The sequence below is a fragment of the Esox lucius genome, chromosome 23 (genome assembly GCF_011004845.1).
Source record: "Esox lucius isolate fEsoLuc1 chromosome 23, fEsoLuc1.pri, whole genome shotgun sequence".
Taxonomy (NCBI): Eukaryota; Metazoa; Chordata; class Actinopteri; order Esociformes; family Esocidae; genus Esox; species Esox lucius.
The window spans coordinates 10,137,187-10,162,287 of NC_047591.1; the positions used below are offsets into that span (position 1 = coordinate 10,137,187).

General features: G+C 42.0%; 1 protein-coding gene across 5 annotated transcripts; it reads left to right on the top strand.

Annotated features, from left to right (window-relative positions):
- On the top strand, positions 1-7,735 carry pfkfb3 (6-phosphofructo-2-kinase/fructose-2,6-biphosphatase 3). 5 transcript variants are annotated; one of them, XM_010901307.5, is made up of 14 exons: positions 1-330; positions 2,427-2,555; positions 2,869-2,965; positions 3,071-3,212; positions 3,421-3,477; positions 3,566-3,690; positions 3,877-4,084; positions 4,185-4,331; positions 4,437-4,541; positions 4,661-4,853; positions 4,949-5,187; positions 5,400-5,422; positions 5,743-5,805; positions 6,207-7,735. In XM_010901307.5, the coding sequence occupies exons 1-14, from the start codon at positions 249-251 to the stop codon at positions 6,211-6,213; spliced, it is 1,617 nt and encodes a 538-aa protein (XP_010899609.2). In that variant the 5' UTR covers positions 1-248; the 3' UTR covers positions 6,214-7,735. The 5 variants fall into 5 exon arrangements, with proteins under 5 accessions (XP_010899609.2, XP_034146063.1, XP_010899611.2 ...); XM_034290172.1 differs by lacking the exon at positions 5,743-5,805 and having other exon boundaries at positions 5,362-5,422; XM_010901309.5 differs by lacking the exon at positions 5,743-5,805.
- The last annotated feature ends 17,366 nt before the right edge of the window (positions 7,736-25,101 follow it).

The following is a 25,101-nucleotide window of genomic DNA, read 5'->3' on the forward strand; positions in this document are numbered from 1 at the left end:
GGCATATGCTGAACGCTGTTAGAATAGAACAGCCCACTGCGTAGCTCCGGAAGACGCTATAGCAGAAAAGGCCTACTTTTATATCAGAGAAAGCGGTAGCGGATCCAAAAACGTGTTGAACTGTATTCTAGATTTACATTTACTGCGGTTATTTGATCATTGCGGATTTGAAAAGCACATCTCAACGGGGTTTGTGCTACTCATATTTCCGAGGTTTCTTGCTTTTTTAATTTGTCCATCATCAAGGAATGCCCAGAGAGCTGACTCAGAACAGGATCCAAAAGATCTGGATTCCTTCAAAGGATGATAAACCGGCCGTCCCCCGCAGATGTAAGTATTAATGAGCTAACATGCGGCTGTATTGAGAACCCATCTCTGGTTCTTCCTTAATTTGTTTACCATCTATAGGACTATTTTAGAATGATGTGATATGCAATTAATTTAAGGGGAGTCCAGTACAAATCATAAAGGATGTATTCTTATAAAAATCCTATTAGAATAAATTGAGAATTCTATAAGATTGGTTCCTGTAAAGTCTGTAAGATAAAATCCAATATAAAAACTCAAAGAAATCTATTGGATAGTTAAAAATCAAGATAGAAAATCGTTGTTGCAAATTCTAGGCTATATAACTTTCTGTTCGATACATATCTTTCTGTTTGAAATCCAAATGTGCATGCTTTGAGGCATTACTTTAACGTGTTGCTATTATTTTCAATAAGAAAGACATGACAGCCATTTTTTTTACTTTACCGTGAACAGTAGCTTGTTTGCAAGTGTAAAACATTGAACTGCACATGCATTTATGGTAGTATAATTTAGCTAAGTATAGATTCCATATAGTAGCTCAGTCCAGCGGTTCTCAAACCTCTCCTCCAGGACCGGCAGATGTTTCACATTTTTGTTGTAATATTGTACAACCTCAGTTGATTCACATAACCAATGGAGTTATACTTAATTTACAAGCAGATTCAGGTGTATTAGCTCTGTAAAAGTAGAAAAGGACATGGAATAGCTGCTGGTCCTGGAGGGAACGTTTGAGATCCCTGCGGCTTAGTCCAAGTTGCATGTTGGCATGCATGGCATGCAGCCAGGTTTCACACGTAGAACGCGTAATGGTGGGGGTGCTCACCATAGCAACCACGGGAACCGGAGGGTGGGAGAGATTGGGGTGGGGGTGGGGGGGGGGGGGGTGAAGACGCATCGGGCTCTCATTGGACGAACTGGCCTGCGTCCGGATGGCGCGAGCTGGACAGTGGCTGGATTGTAAAGAGCCGACTCATCGACATAACCTATTGTCTGAATGGACTGCTTAATTTACTGACGTCAGTTTTTTTTGTCCTGCTTCGTGCGGTGAATAAGCCAGGGGTACATGTTTGTATCGATAACATGGAGATTCAGATTTCTCCAATGAAAACGAATTACCGGCGCGTACTCAGTAAGTATTCTTTGCATTGTATGTAACCGCAGTAACAGAATTTCCAGTTGCGTCTGCCTGGAATCCCAGATGAAATCAAATGTCCTTGTCAAATAAACAGGATACACTGTGTAGACAGTGCAATGAAAATGTTAGTTTAACAGTATGTTGGTATTTTCCAAGTGAAACAACAGTAGAACAATGAGGCACATTCTTCCCAGGACTATCTCACTTCCCTGCATTGTCTCCAAAAAGTATTTCATGCGCTGTGGTAATTAAACATTTTCAGAATCTGGTGGGCAGAATTTCTGTCCTTACTAAATATAATAAAACATCTTTAAAATTGGAACATCAACTGAGAACCTTGAATTGATAGTAGGTGTGGGAACGAGAGAGAGAAATGGAGGGATGTGATCAGTTTTGGAAGTGAGTGAAAGATGGATGGGAGGTGGGCAATGACCGAGGGAGGAAGTGATTGGAGGCGTTGATGGCCTATTAGCTTTATAGCTGTTTTCAGCCAAGTAGGGGATACAAGCTCGGAGGAGTGTGTGTGAAGGAAAGGCGTTCGTAACAGAAATAAGTTGCAGCAGGGTTTGCCCTTTTCACAGGTACAGGCCAATAAAACGACAGAGAATGGGTGTCTCAGTAAGTCACCGGCTAGATGTGGAGTGATAGGATAAAGCCTGAGCAGGGAGGTGGTTTCAGCTTGACTTCTGCATGATAGGGCATTCACATGATCCATTGTCTGAATAGAGAACTTGGTACAGTGGGGATTTGGGTCAAATGTGCAGTGAGGCAGAATCAATGCGTGGGTCAGGCTGTGTTGCTAGTGCAGCCAGGCACGTGTCTGGGGGGCGCGGGGAGAGCTCATTCACGAATGTCCGGGCGGATCACATGCACAGCCATTCTCGTCAGCAACGACTGGATAAGACTGATAGCGTGCGTGTCTGAATATTGAACGATGTTTCAATATAAAGTATGTCTTACCCTCTCTCCTTTCTCTCGCTAGCGACTGGGGGCCCCCACTTGGCCAACCCCCCCACAGTGATTGTGATGGTTGGCTTACCAGCCAGGGGAAAGACCTACATATCAAAGAAACTCACCCGCTACCTCAACTGGATTGGCATGCCCACCAAAGGTATACCGTGCACTCTCTCAACACACAAAATAGACACATCAGAGATTGGAGCTAACAAATTAATTGACGTTTAATTTAAGTCATTTTTGTACTTAGAAAATTGATTTATTAGTCACTGTCATTTGCCTCTGATTGCCCAAATGAGCTTAAAGTTGGAGTTGAAAGCTAGAGGTTGTGTTATTGTTCATGAATCAGACTTCCTTCCATTCTTATTCTGTTGTGGTTACCAAATGTTTTACAAATGTTGCTACGGTTCTTCTTTCTCCCTCCTGAAATTCTCTTGACTGTTTTTCGCTTTGCTCTTTTGCCCCAGTTTTTAATGTAGGAGAGTATCGCAGAGAAGCAGTCAAGAACTACAGCTCCTATGACTTCTTCAAGGCTGACAATGAGAGTGCTGTGAAAATCAGACAGTGAGTCCCTCCCCTCTCATCCCAGTCTGTTCCATCCCATAATATGTCGTTGATCGTCGGTGTACTTGAAACAAGGCTAACCAGCCTATTTATTGTCTTCTATAGACAGTGCGCCTTAGCAGCACTGAGAGACGTCAAGTCTTACCTGACTGAGGAAGGAGGCCAGGTTGCAGTATTTGATGCAACCAACACTACTCGTACCAGACGAGAAATGATCCTGGACTTTGGTAGTGAGAATCACTTCAAGGTCAGTGATGTTTTCATGGTTATATGAGAGGCAGGAGGCGATTTGTGTCCGATCACACTCTCAGAGATGCAATCAGATATGTTTTAATAAAAGCATAATGAAATAACTCAAAGGTTCTCAGTGTGTTTCAATGGAAGCATTTTGAAATTATTGTAAATGCCTCTAAAGGAATTACTGTATATATATTTTATTTTATGTGTGCGCGCAGATCTTCTTCATCGAGTCGGTGTGTGACGATCCCAGTGTCATCGCGACAAATATCATGGTGAGTCGGAATACTCAACAGAATGGATGCAGAAAACTGTCCGCATCATATATTTTGTCACCTGACCTTATACTTCCTCCTTTTACAGGAAGTAAAAGTGTCTTGTCCGGACTACCAAGACTGCAACAAGACAGACGCGATGGAAGACTTCCATAAGAGGATAGAGTGTTACAGGGCTCACTACCAACCCCTGGACCCAGACCAGTATGATAGGTAACCCGAAAAACAACACTTATTTTGAGTGGGACAAACCAGATTCAGGATCACTCCTGCATTTGAGATCACGAATCAGTTTTGTTGCGTATTGGCCCGAGGGACCTGATCCTGGATCAGCACACCTCCCGAGATGTTTTGTGAATCCAGGCCCTTGGTCTAAACCTGTTCTGATCCCTTCTTTAGGAGCCTGTCCTTCATCAAGGTGATTGATGTGGGCAGGAGATTCCTGGTGAACCGCATTCAGGACCACATCCAGAGTAAGATCGTTTACTACCTGATGAACATCCACGTCCAGCCCAGGGCCATCTACCTGTGTCGTCATGGAGAGAGCATGTACAACCTTCAGGGACGACTGGGTGGAGACTCGGGGCTGTCACCGCGGGGGAGGAAGGTACGACTGCAGACGCGCGCGCACGCAGCGGGTCAAATACGTACGTCTGCGCTTTTTGGTCTCTGACTTTCCCCTTTCGTGTGCCTTGCCTCATGTGTAGTTCGCCGTGTCAATGTCGCGGTTCGTGGAGGAGCAGGACCTGACTGGCCTGAAGGTGTGGACCAGTCAGATGTGTAGCAGCATCCAGACAGCTGAGAGCCTGGGTGTGCCCTACGAACAGTGGAAGGCCCTCAACGAGATAGACGCTGTGAGTCACTCGAATAGACCACATTCGCCGGACTGATTGTGTATGCGTGTGTGAGGGTGTGGTTTAGTGAAAACGCCTCTAATGTGAGGTGTGTTCTGTGAACAGGGAGTGTGCGAGGACATGACGTACGATGAGGTGAAGGAAAAGTACCCTGAGGAATTCGCCCTTAGAGACCAGGACAAATACTATTACCGTTACCCAGCGGGAGAGGTAAACACAATACAATGGACTGCTTTCACAAGCTACACATGGAGGTCATAAGTCTAGCATGTCAAGTTCTGCGATTGGCTGGGCCTTTCAAAGAATAACCCAAACCACCCTCCACCCAGTCGTACCAGGACCTGGTTCAGCGTGTGGAGCCGGTCATCATGGAACTGGAGAGGCAGGAGAACGTTCTGGTCATCTGTCACCAGGCTGTGATGCGTTGTCTGCTAGCTTACTTCCTGGATAAGAGTGCAGAAGAGATGCCCTACCTGAAGTGTCCCCTCCACACCGTGCTGAAGCTCACCCCCCTGGCGTACGGTGAGAACCCATGACCCCTGACCTCCGGGATCCCTTCAACCCTGTGTCAAGCCGTTGTGCGCGGGTGTGTGTGCTAATGTGTGATCTGTACGCAGGCTGCAAGGTGGAGTCCATCTCGCTCAACGTGGAGGCAGTGAACACCCACAGAGAGAGGCCTGAGGAGATGAAGAAGTGTCCTGGGACTCTCAGCAGAAGGAACAGTGTGACCCCCCTGACCAGCCCCGAGCCAAACATCAAGAAGCCCCGCATCGATGACCTGGACACACCCCTCCAAGAGCTGCCCCCCTCACCTCTGTCCCTCTGCACCTCCTCGCACCTCACCATGGCTGGACAAGTGAGTCTCTCTTTCTCGCCCTCTCTCTCTGTCTCTCTCTCTCTCACCCATCTTTGAAACCTAAACGTTTCTCTCGTATGTCTTATCCGTCTCTCCTGCTCTAGGCAAATATCCACTCAACACTTAATATACCTGCATGTGTTTTCACTCTTACCATCCACTGGGCTTTTCTAGCTTTTCACCCTTTGTTCCTCCTCTTCTTCACCGGGCAGCATTGGCTGAGCAAAGTCTGCCTGTAAGTACTGACTAGCTCTTCCTCTGTCACTCTCGCTTCCGCTCTCACTCTCTTCCACTTCCTTCCTTGCTCACACTCTTCCTCTTTCTCAAGTTCTCTCTTTTTCTTCGTCTCGAAGTAAATAAGCCTCAGCCAGTGTTCCATTTAAAGCATTGTGGAACATCCATCCAGTTTTCCCAGGCTAGTTTCCCACAGGCCAGGAACAATGTGGTTTATGAATACTGTCCCCATGCTCTTTGGGGAATTCACGTGTCACTGTTCTGTCACTCATGTCTTTAAAACAATGTTTTCTTTTCATTTGTTTTCTGTTTTGCTTAAAGGCCGCCATCCATTGTCACTGTACTCCACTGTCTGAAACTGGTCTCCCTTTTAGTGTTTCAAAGGTAAACAGTGAGAGGTGCTTTATTTAGCTCAATGCCTGTTACGTAGAAGTAGCAGTGCTTTGTCTCAAAATGTGTAAATACATGTTGAGAGTTTTTCAGGGTGTGGAAAGATCCTGTCAATCAGAGGTGGCACCCATACAGTAGCAAGCATTATTTGTTATTTACAATCAAAGGGTGATTCTGGTCGCTAATCGACGCTTCAGGGGACAGACACACAACCGCAACATTATGAAACACTTTCATGCTGTCATCTCCCCTCATTCACAGAGTCTTTTATCCCGTGGGACAGAATCTTTCCTTATCTGCTTTTTGGATCTGGTCTCACAGATCATCCCTAGTTTATTTTTCAGAATTGTAATGTTTCCCGTGTGTCCTAAATGTCCATTGTTTTTGTATCTCAGAACTTGAAGAGAAAATCCAGCAACTGCCATGAGATCCTGCAGCACTGCCAATGAGATTGACCCACCTCGACATATGATCCAAGACTCCACGAAGTTTCAACAATGTCAAAAAAAGGGGCTCTGTTGTTTCCCCCAACATCCTCTTTCTAGACATCACAAGGCCCTCATGTTCTCTGTTCTGAGTGTGTAGACTCTGGGAAACAAATGGAGATACCACACATATAGTATTATACTTTAGTGAGAGAAAACCAAAGCATCAACCAATCAATTTTCTACATAATCAAGTAAAACCTCAGGCAGGCTACTGTCTTATTTATGCCGTGATTGGTTTTGACTGGGTTTGTAGAGAAGGAAGGACTAACATTTCACCATAGCCCTGCATTCCCTTCTGGTTCCTCCATCAACAATGACATCTCATTCTGAAATAGTTTTTTTGTTGCTGATGATGTCACTAATAATCTATTGGTACAGTGGATATCCTGAGGAAATATGATGATTTGCTGTGAGAGGATATCTGGCCACTCAGTATGGCGTTCCTCAGAGAGCCTGAACCAGACTAAAGATTTAAGCTCTCCCTAAACAACATCCTGGAACATGAGTGATGAACTATGTACCTATGGTTACATGTCTTTTAAAAACAGGTGGAATCATAAAAATTTTCCCATAGGGAAGCCTCTTAAATAATGACTAAGCAAATAACGTGTATCACACTCCGACTCATTGTGGTTGAGTACATTGTCACTTTCTGTATTTAATTTTTTATTAAGATTTCTGTATCATGATGTTACTCAAAGGATGTTAAATTGACACATTTGTGCTCATGTGCTATGAAATGAATGATTACTTTGCACAGCAGAGATGAGATTCTTGTTGACTTGTCTGTTTCAATGTTTCTACAGACACAACTGTCTCTTGACCTAGAGTGCCTAGTGCTTGGCCTTCAAGACCAATGCTGCTTTGGTACCCATAAGCAGTACCTGTTCTTAGCTGTCCATAGAAAGGCAGACGGATGCTATTTTCACAGTGCATACAGTACAGCATTTCTATAACTTCATTCACATTTCTTTCTAAGTCAGACGCTAACATGTGTGAGCACTTCTATTTTTGTTATGAAAATGTTCTGTAAATCAAGACTAGCCTTTGTTTATATATGTAAATATGAGATTTGAAGGATTTTTCAGTGTTTGGAATGTTAATAATAACCCTAATCATTTATAAAGTGAATTTGTAGATGCTCTTTTGTACTGCTGTCTGGCTAATTCATTCTTAATTGTACTTAGTGTACTGCTGTATATCATGACAGCAGGACTACCTTCTTTGGTTGCTTCTGATACTTGAATCTTGTTTGTTAAAATGTTTTGTTATACTATTTATTTATTTGTATGTAGATATTGATGATTGTTTTGAGCTGTTTGCACCTTGTCTTGTCTGAGTATTGTGTAGGACCTGAATATGACACTGAAGTTTCTGCGAGAAAGAAAACATGTATTTTTGCATTTACCTGCCCAATAAATCTCCAGGAAAACAAACAGTCTTGTAGATGTCATTCATTATTTACAGTTGCACCCAAATTGAAGAATACATTTGTCCTGCAGATTGTGTTATTGGATTTTCAACACAGCATAATAATTTAGATTTTTGTAAAGCAAAACCAGCTCGCAGAAGTATAAAACCTCAACGTTTGTTTGTACCATTCAATGTACGCTTAATGTTGTTGTCAAAGATTTCAAATGTTTTATCACTGGTCCAGCAAACTTTCAGGCTTGTTTTAGTTGGTTCTGGAGAAGTTAATTCAGGCATTCTTGTATTAATTTTTTTCAGTGATCTCTTCCAATTTTACCAGGAAACAAAATAATCAACTAAAGTAACAGCCTACCTACAATCAGATATACATTACTGTGAAAATGCCTTAGGCACATGAAAGTTGAACTAAGACCATTTATTTGTGTAGTAAGTAAATATATGTACATTGTTTTATTTTTTTTACAAATAAACACGTCCCATCCAAATAAAGGACTTTTTGACTTTCTTGTGCCTAAGACTTTTGCACAGTACTGCGTGGAGATTCAATAATGTGGAGTGTCTTATTGTGTCTGGTGCAAGGACCCTTGAATTTGCAGAAGACAATACAATTTAGCACATTATTAAAGTATGTTGGAATGCAAAACTCCTCACACTGAACAATTAGAGTAGTTTATGTTTATTATGTTAATGCCTAATTTGATAGCAACAATGATGAAAGGGAGGAATTCAAACCCATGCAAGAGCAGCATATGTGGACTGGAGGAAGTTAGACATAAAATATTTTAAAAAACACACCATTCCAATTTCTATAAAAATTAAGAATATAATAATAAATAATAGAAAATTAAGAAAAGTGTTAGAGATCTCAGTGAAGAGTGTTATAGGTAACACAGGGTACAAAGCAGATGGTGTTGCCATACATCTGATTTATTAATGTGACTGTTTGGTGTAAGACTGTCAAAAAAGACTAGTAGTATGGTCATCTTTTCAAGAGAATGTTATGCAGCTGTTGTAAAATAGTTTGTTCACAAACTTGCACATTATCTGAACGTCACATCTATTTGACTACATTTTCACTGAGCTTTTAACACTTTAAAAGGCACAGGAGGACAATGCTTTAGAAGAGTACTGAGGACTAAAAGTACAGAGGCCTTTGGCAACACTATCTGATGGGCAAACACCAAATTAATACACACCCAATCAATCAATTCCCTCTGCCCTTTGAAGAGGAAACTAGAGCCCTTTAAAACACCTCTGCAGTTTCGGGTGTGCCTGTTGTCAAATTTTAACACATCTGTTAAAATAATGTCACCACTGTGGCATTGCCAGTACCACACTAGCTTGGTAACTTTCCTCTGCTTTTCCATCTTTCCTCTGCTGATTCTCACGTATAAACTAGCTCAGATGTGCTTCTGCCTGGTCCTGGGAATGAAAACATTCTGTGTTATAGAAACTGCTCAGTGTTTCCGGTGATTTTAATTATGTTAAAGAGCAGCTTTCCATGCATGAGTGTGGACCAGTACATGTGGACAGTATATGTATATGTATATACACTCACCTAAAGGATTATTAGGAACACCATACTAATACTGTGTTTGACCCCCTTTCGCCTTCAGAACTGCCTTAATTCTATGTGGCATTGATTCAACAAGGTGCTGAAAGCATTCTTTAGAAATGTTGGCCCATATTGATAGGATAGCATCTTGCAGTTGATAGAGATTTGTGGGATGCACATCCAGGGCACAAAGCTCCCGTTCCACCACAACCCAAAGATGCTCTATTGGGTTGAGATCTGGTGACTGTGGTGGCCATTTCAGTACAGTGAACTCATTGTCATGTTCAAGAAACCAATTTGAAATAATTCAAGCTTTGTGACATGGTGCATTATCCTGCTGGAAGTAGCCATCAGAGGATGGGTACATGGTGGTCATAAATGGATGCACATGGTCAGAAACAATGCTCAGGTAGGCAGTGGCATTTAAACGATGCCCAATTGGCACTATGGGGCCTAAAGTGTACCAAGAAAACATCCCCCACACCATTACACCACCACCAGCAGCCTGCACAGTGGTAACAAGGCATGATGGATCCATGTTCTCATTCTGTTTACGCCAAATTCTGACTCTACCATCTGAATGTCTCAACAAAAATCAAGACTCATCAGACCAGGCAACATTCTCCCAGTCTTCAACTGTCCAATTTTGGTGAGCTCGTGCAAATTGTAGCCTCTTTTTCCTATTTGTGGAGATGAGTGGTACCCGGTGGGGTCTTCTGCTGTTGTAGCCCATCCGCCTCAAGGTTGTGCATGTTGTGGCCTCACAAATGCTTTGCTGCATAGCTCGGTTGTAACGAGTGGTTATTTCAGTCAAAGTTGCTCTTCTATCAGCTTGAATCAGTCGGCCCATTCTCCTCTGACCTCTACCATCAACAAGGCATTTTCGCCCACAGGACTGCCGCATACTGGATGTTTTTCCCTTTTCACACCATTCTTTGTAAACCCTAGAAATAGTTGAGAGCCAGTGGCATGATAATCCCAGTAACTGAGCAGATTGTGAAATACTCAGACCGGTCCATCTGGCACCAACAACCACGCCACGCTCAAAATTGCTTAAATCACCTTTCTTTCCCATTCTGACATCCAGTTTGGAATTCAGGAGATTGTCTTGACCAGGACCACACCCCTAAATGCATTGAAGCAACTGCCATGTGATTGGTTGATTAGATAATTGCATTAATGAGAAATTGAACAGGTGTTCCTATTAATCCTTTAGGTGAGTGTATATTTATATACATATATTTTTGTTGCCATTGTTAAAGTGGTGTGTGAGCCCTGTTTACTCTAGAATATTTTTGTGTAATGAATTTAGACTCAGTATGATCCAATAAGATGGTCTGGAACTGAGGGAGGTCAGCCATCTCTCCTCAGACTAGACAATATTTCCTCTGTCTACCAAATTTCCTTCAGATGACCTTCAAAGGAGAAGTCTGTGGGAGAATACAATGTCTGAATGTGTAACAATGGGGTCATTATTTACATGTCAGTAATCACTGCACTATACTAGCACGGTCCAAGCCTTCTCTGTCTTCCAGACACAAAGTGCTGTGTGGCAGTACAGAATGTCCATCTGTGTCCTACATTCAGTGAAACCCTGTGTTTTGCTGTGCTGGACAGGATTAGCTTAGCATTGTGCCCTCTGACCTACAGTATTACAGAAGTCTAAGCCACTAGCTCTCAACTCATATCCAACTTGGCCTTGGTTACATGGGTTTCCCTTCACCTCAAGCTCAACCTCAACAATATAGAGCTGCTCTTCTTCCTGTCTGCTCCAAGACTTTTCCATCATGGTTGACAACTCCACAGTGTCCCCTTCCTACAGTGCAAAGAAGCTTGGTGTGACCCTAGACAACATCCAAAAATATCAAGATGGTGACTTGCAACTGCAAGTTTGCGCTCCACAAAATGTATAGATCTCACAGAAAGTGACACAGCTACTAATCCAGGCCATCTGAAATGCAGTAATCCGGCAACTCACTGTTGGTAGATTCCTGTTTGTTCCACCAAACAACTCATCCCAAATGACTCAGCCGACATGCTATCCTTCCAAAGTTCTCCCATTTCATCACTCTCCAGTCATTCCACTGGCTTCCTGTTCAAACGTGTATCCTCCAAGACCATGATGCTTGCCTGCAGAACTAAAGGGCCCATATGGAAAATAAATGTATTTTAAATATATTTTTGAATACGATAGGAAAATATATTTCCAAACACTTTTTGGAAAATATATTCCTGAATACATTTGGTAAATATATGTCAAAATGGTTAAAATTGGCCGCTTAAATATATTTGTAAAAAATGTATTTAATGCATTTCTAAAATGCATGTCTAAATATAATGCAGTATCAGCCAAGCAGTGTTACAAACCTTCAAACTTTTGTTCCACAATCAAGCACACTAACCACTACTCCAAACAGGATTATGTCTTTAGAAGAGGCAAGTAGTGGTCTTACCAAGTTTGGCTTAGTACATTAGACTATATTTGTGACTTTAAGGTGAAATGTATTTTGGTAATGTATATCTATAAAATGTGTTTCACCTAAATATGATATAATCAATACGTAATCAATTGTAATGTATTATTTTCTAAAATACATTACAATTGCGTGGGAGTCGGGGAAAGTGCCTAAGGAGAGACGGACCAGGGTGGTGGTTCCCCTGTTCAAAAGGGGGGACCAGAGGGTGTGTGCCAATTACAGGGGTATCACACTTCTCAGTCTCCCTGGGAAAGTCTACTCAAAGGTACTGGAAAGGAGGGTTCGGCAGATAGTCGAACCTCAGATTGAAGAGGAACAATGCAGATTCCCTCCTGGTCGCGGAACAACCGACCACCTCTTTACTCTTGCAAGGATCCTGGAGGGGGCCTGGGAATATGCCCATCCTGTCTACATGTGTTTTGTGGATCTGGAGAAGGCGTATGACCGGGTCCCCTGGGAGGTACTGTGGGAGGTGCTGCGGGAGTATGGGGTGAGGAGGTCCCTTCTGAGGGCTATCCAATCCCTCTACGTCCAAAGTGAGAGCTGTGTTCGGGTTCTCAGGAGTAAGTCGGACTCGGGTTGGCCTCCACCAGGGCTGCGCTTTGTCACCAATCCTGTTTGTAACTTTTATGGACAGGATATCGAGGCGTAGTCGGGGTGGGGAGGGGTTGCAGTTCGGTGGGCTGGGGATCTCATAGCTGCTTTTTGCGGATGATGTGGTCCTGATGGCATCAACGGTCTGTGACCTTCAGCACTCACTGGACCGGTTCGCAGCTGAGTGCGAAGCGGTTGGGATGAGGATTAGCACCTCTAAATCTGAGGCCATGGTTCTCAGCAGGAAACCGCTGGAGTGCCTCCTCCGGGTAGGGAATGAGGCGTTACCCCAAGTAAAGGAGTTCAAGTATCTCGGGGTCTTGTTCACGAGTGAGGGGACAATGGAGCGGGAGATTGGCTGGAGAATCGGAGCAGCGGGGGCGGTATTGCATTCGCTTTACTGCACCGTTGTGAAGAAAAGAGAGCTGAGCTGGAAGGCAAAGCTCTCGATATACCGGTCAATTTTCCTTCCTACCCTCACCTATGGTCATGAAGGCTGGGTCATGACCGAAAGAACAAGATCTCGAGTACAAGCGGCTGAAATGGGTTTTCTCAGAAGGGTGGCTGGCTTCTCCCTTAGGAATAGGGTGAGAAGCTCAGCCATCCGTGAGGAACTCGGAGTAGAGCCGCTGCTCCTTTGCATCGAAAGGAGCCAGCTGAGGTGGTTCGGGCATCTGGTAAGGATGCCCCCAGGACGTCTCCCTAGGGAGGTGTTCCAGGCACGTCCAGCTGGGAGGAGACCTCGGGGTAGGCCCAGGACTAGGTGGAGAGATTATATTTCGACACTGGCCTGGGAACGCCTCGGGATCCCCCAGTCAGAGCTGGCAAATGTGGCTCTGGAAAGGGAAGTTTGGGGTCCCCTGCTGGAGCTGCTGCCCCCGTGACCCGATACTGGATAAGCGGATGAAGATGAGATGAGACATTACAATTGTAATGAGAGCATTGTTGACGGTGAAATACATTTGGACAAAACTGAAATGTATTTATACATTTTCAAATACCTTTCAGAATAAAAGCCGAAATATATTTTGATAGCTGAAATGTATTTTAAATAAAGTTAAATGTATTTCTCCATTTTTAAATACATTTCAGATAAAAGGTGAAATACATTTTAATACCTGAAATGTATTTTGAATAAAGATAAATGTATGTATACATTTTTAAATACATTTCAGAATAAAAGGTGAAATATACATTTTGTTACCTGAAATTTATTTTGAATTAAATTAAATGTATTCGACATATATTCATCATATATTCTACATACATTTTGCATTGCAAAAATATATTTATTTTCCATATGGGGAACAACGGGGTGAACATTTACCCTTACAGGAAGGCCGCTCCCACTCAGCCGAGTCAAGACTTCTGTGCAACCTAACTTTGGAAACTGCTTCCTCTTGAAGCAAGAACAGCAGCTATTAGAAAACTCCTGGAACCCTTAGTTTTCAAAGGGTGTTTTAAAATATTCAGTTTGAACTGTAATGAATGCCCCTGTATAGCATTCACTAAAGGTATTGCAGGAAATATGTTTGATGTACATCTCACTTAACAATTACATTTTTATGTTTAATGTACTGAAAAAATGTCTGGGAGATTGCGCACAAACTATACAACTATTACGTTTATATTGGCTTGCGCTGAACATTTGCGTGAACGTCTACAAGCTATTTAAAACTAAGAGGAAGTAAGAAGACAACAATATCTAGGCCTAAATGTTTACATTTAAGCACAAAAGTGGTGCACAAAAAATAAATCAGCTAAATACATATAGGGAGCTCGAGGCAGCTAAGAAGCTGTTTTTCCAAAGCATGGAATTGAAGTCAGTCAAATGAGTAAGTTACTCTTTTTTTGTGGTCGCCGCGCCATTTCAGTGAAATGTTTTGATCTGTCACATGCGCTTGTTTAAGATTGTCTTGTAATAGCAAACAATTGATACATGTGCCACTATCCTGGTGTTATGCTTCTCTGTGCCTACATTCTGCTTTGCCCCATCTACAAGCAATTTATGAGTATGTATATATTAGCCTGTAAGCTGTTGTTTCTGTTTGGTGTGTTTGCAATGCTGCTGCATGCATCGCTATGCTTGGATGAGGTACGAGACAGGCCAGTGCTGCTATGCGTTATATGTGCACTGGAGGCAGTATATTATCCCGCTGTATCACTGTAGGCCACACTGTTCAACTGTAAATCGTTTTTTTTTTTAAGGAAGTGAAGATCTTGCCAATATTAAGGTTTTAATTATTGGTGTGTCACAGTCAGGGTTGGTTATTTAAGCATTAAGGCAAGAGGAGGTGTGGTACTGTATGGCCAATACACTATGACTGAGATCTGCTTCTTATAAGCACGGTGCAACCAAGAGTGCGGGGATACAACACTTTGCGTTGGTGTACGGACAATACATTACAAACCCCCAACTGCTGTAATTACGGGACATATTCCTTTAAGAGTATTGTCGACATCCTCCGGGCCAGAGCAACATTACTTACCTCTTAACGGTAAACCGGGGATGTTAAACATACATGTTATAATTATTACATATTTTATGAGGGCTTGGTGTTGCGGGGGGGGACTCAGATTGGAATATGCCTCACTCCTCCAAAACTCCAAAAGTCCGCCTCTGTGTACTTAGTGCTATTGAACTGAGCGTATAACCCACCTGGCTATCTTAAAATGTATCAATTAACTATAAGTCGCACTGGACAAGAAAGTCTGCTAAATGAATAACATGTAAAATCTTAATATAGGAATGAGATTCCATAATGCAGGCCAACGTCGAAGGGTATTGTCAGAAGCCAGAGGATTGATGTTTGACCAGGGCAGTTCTCAGCTAACAGCATTAAGAGGACAATACATATTCACTTACAGTGGCCACATGACCCCTGTTAAAGATGCTATATGCCCAGGAGGAAAGGTAAACTTGCATTGTATTTAAAAAGCCTTTCAAACGTATGTAACTTCAACTTTCAAATGTCAGACTTGATATGCATTATTAACAATTTGATTAACCCCCTACAAAATCCTTTGTAATCCACATTTCCTATTTCTGCCGGATTATTTTTCAGGTTGTAGCAAAATGGCTCAAATTAAGACCCCACATCTGTACCTAACGCAATCAGGATAACAAGGTCAACGTGCTTGTGTTGCTAATAGCCATGTTGTGTTCAGAGCCAACTCTGTTGATCATGTTAGGTTTTAGTATGCTGTGTTGTTGAGTTGTTGTGTGGCCCATTCACAAGGCTATTAAAGGGATTGTGGGGTGACTGTGGGTTATCCTGTAACTATCCACCACCAGCCAAACACGTACTAATGCGACCTGCCAAACCTGGCAACCGACCCTGGCATACGAGACATTATGACTCAACCTAGCACGGCTGGTCTGTGATGGGTTGAATGAGGTTGTCGTCTGGAGTGGCCAGAGTGGATGTGACTTCTCTCATGTACACTCTCTTTCAGTTTGGCCCCAGTCATATGAGCTCTCTTTACAGCCCACAAATTTCAGGAAGATCATTTGCATTGCATTTGCATACCCAGCCCGGTTTGAATTAATGTAGAAACTCTCATAAAATGTTTCTATATGACAGACTCCTGCATTTTCTACCGCTCTGATTGTGTGGATGTTCTCACATGAAGAATGAGTCCTGGTTTTTGAAGTGATTCCAACCTGGAGTACCAGGACCCATGTGGGTACCGCACAATAGGAACCCTGGTAAAATGCATGTTGGTGTTCCTCAGGTGTAGTCAAGAGAACAACCAAGTATTGTTGTCTCTTGTGTTTTATGTTTATGGCAGACGGAGACTGACATCCTCAGTGTGTATGGGGGTGGTGTTCATGTTGTCTGTGAATACGGCAGTGTGCGTGTATCTGCGTGTGTGATAATCTCTGTGGGAGCTGTAGAGTCATTTATATTAGGACGTACAGTAGACATGGCTTAACTGATTCTGCTAAGCCAGTGTTCCACAAATAGACGGATAATTCTGCGCTGCTACTGACCGACTCAATGATGCCATTCACTGAGCTCATCACCTTGGAGAGGACAGAGAGCTGAGTCATGATGACCGAGACAGACAGACAGTGGAATGTTTACTTTTTAAAATTTAATTTGTGTTATTTATTATACCATGCCTTTGTTTTTTCCCTTCCCCTGTTTGCTTTGGCAATCTGAATACTTGTGTCGCATGTCAATAAAGCCCTTGAAATTGAAATTGAACTGAAAAATGTGGTGTTGTGTAAAAGTCGTAAAGTGCTTTTACACAACACCCAGCCTGTAGCATCCAGGAAATATGTGTTAAAGCAGTTGTGGAAGGCTGATAAGAGAACAGATCTTGTTGACATAATGTTTTTAGATTGGGTTTCCGGTAGCAGTGTCTAGGAAACCAATGTACACATCATCATGAAAGGAAATGGTCCAACCCCAACAACATTTGTGGTTATAGTTTTTTATTAATCGCTAAGATACTTGATTTCCTTCACAACCTAATGAGCAGTATTCTTTCTCATCGTTTGTCATTGCATTCACACACAGTGTCAATTCTTAGCATAATTTGCCCAACCAGTAAACACAACTAAACTGTAGCATCAATAACCTTAACTGTAGCATCATTAATAAAAATGTTACGTCATACAATGCTAAACCATTTTTAATGCTACATTTGAAATGTTTTTTTTTTTTTTTTTACAGTTATTTGTTAGCTTGATATTTTTCCCCATGTTAGGGTATACTGATAGTTGTTAGTATTTATTGGACCATTGATTTTGTGGCATGCATTTCATTTTTCTAGAGTCTCATATTTCAAATGAGATTTTCCATTCTGGCCAGCAGTGTTTTCAGTTTAGACCTGCATGTTAACTGTTGAAAATACGAATTCTGCTTGGACAAATGTGCTCAAGTAATCAAGAAAAACAGTAAGGACGCGTAGTAGCACGCTGACAACTTTAAGCAGCTGAAACAATGTGGTAACATCATCGCTACCAAGACAAGAAGGCTGATAATAATGCTGTCCCCTTGCAATCAGACTGTTTAATCAACCAGTCTGCACCACGGTGCCAAAACACAGTTTCACACTTCAGCTCATCTACACACTCACCAATTCCCAAAGTTAACAAGACATGTACTCTCACTCAGTGCGCATACACACTTTCTCATATGCTGCTGTATCATTTATGTTGTGAACACTACTCGGCTTCTTGTTTTGTCTTATTTCATGTTTATTTTATTTCTATTTTGGAATTCTATTTTTTAAAGGTTTTCTTAAAATCGCTGATTACTCCATTTAACCTACTGCGTTGTTTTATAAGCTGAGACACAACATTTCAGCAGACCTGTAGAAATGTCTGCTATGTATGTGATTTATAAAACATTACATTTTGAAATGCACACATTTGCACATAGAAATAATTCCATATACACATATGAACCTAAATGCATAAGGGCACAGCAGGTCACAAGTAATCCCCGTCTACAAGACACATTTGTCATGTTGGTAAAATGTTGAAATATGACTTGAAAGATGACTACAAATTTTAATGATGAGTGTCATTACATTTATAGAGACTGGTAGTTTACTTGGGCTTTGTGGTCGGGAACAGTCGATGAAAAACGTAATGCAATCACTTTTATAGCAAACTGGGGGGCAGTGTAGTGAACCCTACTAAACTTCAGATCAATCCAAGGTTTATCGGAATCGACCGGACTATGGCCAGTGCCTTCCCAATTGATCGCCAAGCATATCTTTGGGTACTTGTGGTCCCATTTGTGCATCAGAATATACAAAATCAGACGGACACAGATCACCTTATTTGCAGGGCAATTCCAACATTGCCAGTATGTAGTGATAATGTGTTTGGTCTATAGACGACTGCTCAAACCTAATTGCTACAGAACTGTTCATAATGTTGTATAGGCATAACTCTAACCCTAACATTAGCCTCATCCTAAACTAACCCGTTCTCCTCACCCTAACCCTAACTCTAACCTTAACATTAGCCTAATCCTAAACTAACCTGTTCACCTCACCCTAACTCTAATCCTAACCCCAAATTTAACAAAAACATTTTCGAAAAGTCCCTGTTTATCACATTTATCTGGTTTAAGCAGTGGGGAAAATTGTTGTACAAATGTATATAGTAACACCTGTTCTCACACAGAGAGAGACTGGAGTCCAAGCAATAAGTCACCATAGAAACAAGCTTTTCTTCAGCGTGTCCTTTAGGGGACCTTTCAGGAGGGTCAAAAGAGACCTACTTAAATATATTGTTTTGCACAGACAGACACACACACACACACACACACACACACACACACACACACACACACACACGCACACGCACACGCACACGCACACGCACACGCACACGCGCGCGCGCGCGCGCGCGCGCGTTTGGAAGATTGGAGTCATTATGTGTCCTTGTGACCATCAGTCATCATGTTGTTAAATGTCCTAAATTGCTTTATTACTTCAGTCACAACACAAACACACACACAATATCAAACATTCATAACACACTCCCAAGGATGGTGACCTGCCCGTAATTGTCTGTAACCTTAAATGGATGTGTAATGAGACCCGGTCACCTAGCCACTCTTCATTTATCTCTCTCTCTGTCAGATATTCATTGATGGAGAGACTCTATCCCCCTGTCTTTGTGTTGACATTGCTGATGTTTTTCACAGTGAATGGAAAACAAGCAATACTCATACTGGAGCTTGAATAGAGTAGAGCTGACGTAATGGAATGTTCACTGTACACCATAATATGAACAGATAAATAATAGGCTGTTTACCTGCAAACTCTGGTGCTGTTGGTCTCTTTCGGGTTTTACCATATTTTACACTTACTGGACATTAATGGAATCAAACTATAATGTTTCCAGAATTGGTTCCCATTTTTGGGTATTTCCGGTTTGGTAGATGGCAGAAAATGCAGTGGCCTCCCTAGCCAGGACCACATAGATTCAACTAGCCAGCAGTATTGAGCAGCCTAAGTGAGATTTGTTGGGGTTCCACCCAACTATAATATTTATTAGTGCCGACTCTTTTGATGCCAGAGAGAAACATTTGTGTTTTAAGAGGGAACCCCATTCAAATCTCCTGACTGTTTTTTAAACTATATCACCACTGTTCACAATCAGTCAATGTACCTACTATGCAGTAGGTCATCGGGGGTGATGGATGCACTGCTCTGGGTGCTCAATGGGCTGGATTTGATGGTCACTCCTATTTTGTCTATTAAACCAATAATTTGTTTGCAAGGGTCAACGTTTCAGGTGGATGGAGATTAGTGATGGATGATCAGTGAGCCCAGGCTGGGTCAGTCTTTGGCCATGTTCTACAAGTTTAAGTAGCTTGCTAGATTTTTGCTAAATCCCTGTCTGGGACAACAATTGAATTGTCAATTATAATAACATAACAGGTCTGGTCACTGCAGTCTCTACACAGTCATCCAGTGATAGCCTAAATTAGGAAATTACTGCTGTAGCCAAGACAAACTCATAGCCTATTAAAGACACCATGTCCCTGTTTAAGATATATTTTCAGGCATTTTATGCTCTATTAGACAGACACTGGAGAGAAAGAGCTTTTGCTTAACGAAGGGTAGGCAGGAGTTTAACCCTTACCACAGCAGTGCATGTGCCGGAGAAGCAGTGTCCCAGTCCGCTGGACCACAGTAGGCCACACTATGTCCCGGTTCTGACACATCACTGATAGATGTATAGGTGACCCACCAACCAGATCAGTGTTTCTTACTTCACAGTCAGTTGTCATTGGTAATCATTGGTCTAATGGCCCTATAATAAAATCTGGGTTTTTCCTGCATATAAAAATCTAAGGTGACTGCCTTCCCAAAATCGCACACTGCCTCTCTGTGTGTCATCATGATAAAGTGTAATTTTGCGCTCATACATAAAATACCAGTGAAATTCTGCAGTGAATGATGATAGGAGGAAGATTTTTACATATTGGCAGTGTTGCCTGATGGGTAGATATCCTCCCAATTGGGCTATTTTTAATGGGATTGGGTGAGTTGATTTACAGATAGGGTTGTATAAAGAAATTGGCTTTTGAGCATATTATTTTTAGTGGAGTATGTGAGATTTGAGGTTTACAGTCAGCGATCTGGCAACCATATAGGACCAGAACGGTCCTGACATTGTCCTGAGATGAGCAACATCGGAAAAAGTGGATACAATTTTTCTTGTACACCCAAACATGTCAAAATATTTCTGTAAAACTTAATAGCACCTTAACTGCATATGAAAACATTTTTAAGTTTCAGATACATTTTTGTAGAATCACAGATTTTTTTCAAGAGAGTTTGCTAGATTAGATTAGGGAATGTACTGTCCCCAAATAAATTATTTATGTAAAAAGAATACAATTAACATAATAATCACTAACAGTATAACAATATATGGGAAGGCGCTGGACCAGTGCAAGCAACAAAGCCAAGAAAAATACAACTGAAGTTGAGAGAGGGAGATAAAGTATGTGTGGTCAAGGCAAGGATGGAGAAAAAACGATGCAACAAGGCTGTAATATATACAACTCTGTTGCATTTTGAAAGTTGAATTAACAAGAACATGGTATACCAATGAAAATAGACAACAATAATATTGACTGTGATTCCTAGATCCTATAAACAGATTTTGCATTTAAATCCAATAAAATGTCTGCTAGTCCTGGACAGGCAGAGGAGGATGAAAAAACATTTATTTTCAAGAAACTGATAAACGAGCCATGAATATATTCAAGCAGTGTCTAAGATTACCTCTTATGCTTGAATAAGATGACCTCCCTGCTTTCTGCATCTGGTCCTTTGATTACTTCTTCTGCTTCAGACATGTCTGTGTAGAATCCCTGCTTCACTCCTCCCTCAGCTGTTTGATAGGACTATAATAACCCACAGTAACATGGTATTAGCATACAGGTTCGGTTAACCTAGTGGAGCTGTATACGTTTATAGTAGGCTGCAAAATAGAGGTTTTGTATTGAAGTTGGAGGGGAAGTTAGCTTGGCATTAGATGCATACACAGGCAAAGCCCCAAATTTTCAGAATTACAAGATGAAAGTGGGTGTGGTCACGCCTAGTGACCTATAATCATTTTCTAAGAAGAGTAGAAGGGTTACTTGTAGAACTATAATAATGTAATTTTAATAATGCTGTTTTGCATTGATTAATTGCATGCTAAATAATAAAAGAATGGTTCTCTGAGTGACTCATGGAGCTCGATCTCCCCTGGTGGACATTCCTAATCCAGCCTTTGTAAAGCTTAGCTTCTTTGCACTGTCCACTCTCTCACCACTCAGGGGGGATGATATATGCATCCATTTTTAATTTTAGGCCAGTAAGCTTATTACTGGATAGCACACCTACCTGATAATATCGTATGTACTGTATATACTCTCTCCCTTCCCTCTCAATGCTTGTTACTAAACTTGAAGCCAGTCTGGGGTACGTGAGCCTCCACACATCACTTTACATCAGTCTGGGATTAATTATAAAGTCACCAAAGAGGAGAAGGGAGAGGATGTGGTGTGGTGGGAATGGAAGGAGGGGGGAGGGAGAGAGAGAGGGAGAGAGAGAGAATGGTTTACAATTAGAGGGAGGGTGGGTGGGTGGAGTCTTTTCAGGTGGACGTGAGTTTGCTCACATCCCACTGAGGGAGTCTGACTGTTGAAGCACAAGCCAGCAGCTCTGCCCCAGCCAGGACAACGAGCACATCTTCTCCATTACAGCCTCCGACTCCTCCAGTGTCTGGTCTCATCTGAATAACATTAGAAACCGGTCACATGATCCCTCTCACTGTCTCCGCTTCATTTCACACATTCATGCGAAGCAGCATGGTTCCCATTGGACCCGTTACAGGAATAAGAACCTTCACAAATATCCACCTACCCAGATACCTGCTGTATACACACTCACGCATCCGTCCATCACAGCAGGTCCTTATTAATGGTTATCGCTAACACAGTTCCTGTGTTGACATGCAACCGATGACCTGTCTACCCTAACCTGTTGGATCTATTGTGTCTGGGTGCGTATGCTTCCTCACCCACTGAGTTAGGCCTTACCCCTGAACCACTGTCTGTGTGGCGGTCATCTGACAGCTGGTAAATTTCCACTCGATGTTGACTACACATATTTGATGGCAGAATGGACAGAATTTTATAAAGTTATCTTCCCTTTTTGCTGAGCCTGGAAGACAGTGTATGGATGTGAGCTGTCTTACTGTCTGTCCACTGAAACTGTTTATGCCGATCGCTTAGGGTGATGTGAATAACATTGGTCAGCTCCAGATATAACACAGTGAATCACTATTAAATATTAAAAATGATGTATTAAGTTCCCTTTAATCTGGGAAACTAGATGTTTTAGGCTTATTTATGGTCATCATCATCATCTTCCGCTTATCCGGGGCCAGGTCGCTTATTTATGGTAAAACATGAATTCTGATTTATATTTTTTCAGTTTGTTGAATAGTTTGATTCAATGTATTTTGGCATTTTAGTAATACATTTCTTTTTCTCCAAATGGTTCAACACTGCCATTGAAATGAATGAAGTAGAGGCAGCTTGCAGGAGTGTTCCGTTGTCATTGAGTTCCCCCTCTACTGGATGTGCTGGGTGGTATTGGCTCAGGATTGCTAGATTGTGAATGGCCTGTGTGGGTGTGCATGTGTGTGTGTTTGTGTGTAGTCATAGCAGTAGTAAAAAGCCTGGCGCAAACAACTGGCAACCGACACTGGAGATTTTGGGCCCCTGGAAGCAACACTGCATTATCCTGTGTGCATTTAGCGAGGACACATACGCATTTACACACAAACACACACACACACACACATACACATACAGAGACATCTTTGACTATCCTAGTGTGGACCAGAAATTCATGTTCACTATTCCTTAGCCCTTAACCTGACCCATACCCTGACCTTAACCTAACCATAACCTTAACTTCAATTCTTAACTTTTATGCCTAAAGTTTATCTTTCCTTAATGTCTAACCCTAAACTTAACCGGCAATGCCTATATTTATAAGTAAACCTAATTCTAACACTGTCACATAAACTCAAAAACTGCATTTCACTAGTGGGGATCTGCCAAAAACCTTGTGGGGAGCTTATTTTTGAGTTATTTTTCAGGTTTTCAGGTTTGGTTGAGTTTCCTACTGCCCACCTGCTGCCAACTGATGTGTTTCTCTCAGTCTGGTATCACGTCAGCCAACAGGTAGGTGGAAGAGGACTCACACAGTGAGGTAACAGTGTGCCTGTGAACACCCACAGAGAGAGGCATAGACAACTGGAGTGTTGTTTTTCGAATTATGATGGAGGAGATGGAAGGATTGATTGTATGATATGTAATGTGAACGGCTGAATGTCAAAGGGTCTCCGAACAGTGTTCTGAATGTGGAGACGAGCTGAGGTGAGCTGTTGAACTACAATTGCAGCCAAAGAATAAGGAAGCCAGTAAACAGGTTTGGAGCTGCTGGAACATAGCAAATAAATACCTTATATCGTTGAGATCACAAGATCCCTGCCTGTTCACAGAGGAGGGTCCACAATAATGACTGCCAGGGTTATGTGATCAAACACTATATCCAGTATTGTCCGGTTAGCAAAAAATGATATATGATACAGCAGTCAGCATCCAAACAACCCATTTTATATGTGAGAATGATCAGTGGTATGAGTGACAATATGAGTGACATGTGCTTTAGCACTTTTATAATATGCAATAATACAATATGCACCCTCCTTGACCTGTATGTAATCTCTGAGACACCTTTTTTCAATTGATGACATTGCAAATTGTGCCGGACAGAAAAGTGCCTCTCTGCTCGGTTAGCAGTTACATAGCCTGTTGAACCAGGCTTAGCTTCTTGCAAGGCCGTGGGAATACCTATAGGATTTTTGTTGCAAAGGGGGTGTTTTGAGACACCTTGACCCTATCAAATTCATTGCTTGGGCTGACGCCTCAAGACATGTTAACCGAAACAATAATTGCTTGGAAGGGGCTTATACAGGTGCTCACGAGAATAATGGCTTCTGTGCAACAGTAGCTAAGTGAAGATGGCAGCAAAATCGCCAAATAAAACCCCATCACAATCGGTGGATGTATGTCGCGTTTGTGGTGAACCATATCAGACTTCTAGAAACCAACATAACCTTTTCCTAAAATCTTTTATTGTGACCGGACTACACTCGCTTTAACCGAGGGGAGGGCAAACCCTTTGGCTCGAGGGCCACATCAAGACTTTGAAATTAAATGGCGGGCCACATTTGTTTGGAATTTGTTAATCATAAATGATTTGCAGGCCAGAAAATGGCAGTAATTAAAAAATGTGCATAGTAGGTATAATTATAATGTCTACATTTTTTAAATTCTGATTCTGATGTATAAGAATAGGCTGTGAGTTATGTTTTACTTCCCCTCTAAACTGTTTTATTACCATGGCCAGATGGACTGGCCTCATCATTGCCCACAGGCCTTAGTTAGCCCACCCCTGCTTTAGAAGATAAAATAGGACTGGTAATGCTGAATGATGGATTCTCCAAAGCGGTGTGTGGCTCCTGTCACGATCTTCTGGTAAAACGTAAAAGACGTGTGGATGAGGTAGAAAGAATTAGCGTTTTTTGAGGGGAAAAGCTCATTCTTTGCGTATGTTGCAACCAAGGTAGGAACTAAAAAACGTTCAGGATATGTGCTCCATCCGGTTTTGAAGAGAGTGAAACCACACTAAGCCT

Excerpts from the sequence above, each read along its gene's own strand:
- pfkfb3 (XM_010901306.5), top strand. The coding sequence starts at position 249 with ATGCCCAGAGAGCTGACTCAGAACAGGATCCAAAAGATCTGGATTCCT. Across the intron at positions 2,556-2,868 it reads GATTGGCATGCCCACCAAAG|TTTTTAATGTAGGAGAGTAT; the intron begins GTATACCGTGCA and ends CTTTTGCCCCAG. Across the intron at positions 2,966-3,070 it reads AGTGCTGTGAAAATCAGACA|ACAGTGCGCCTTAGCAGCAC; the intron begins GTGAGTCCCTCC and ends TGTCTTCTATAG.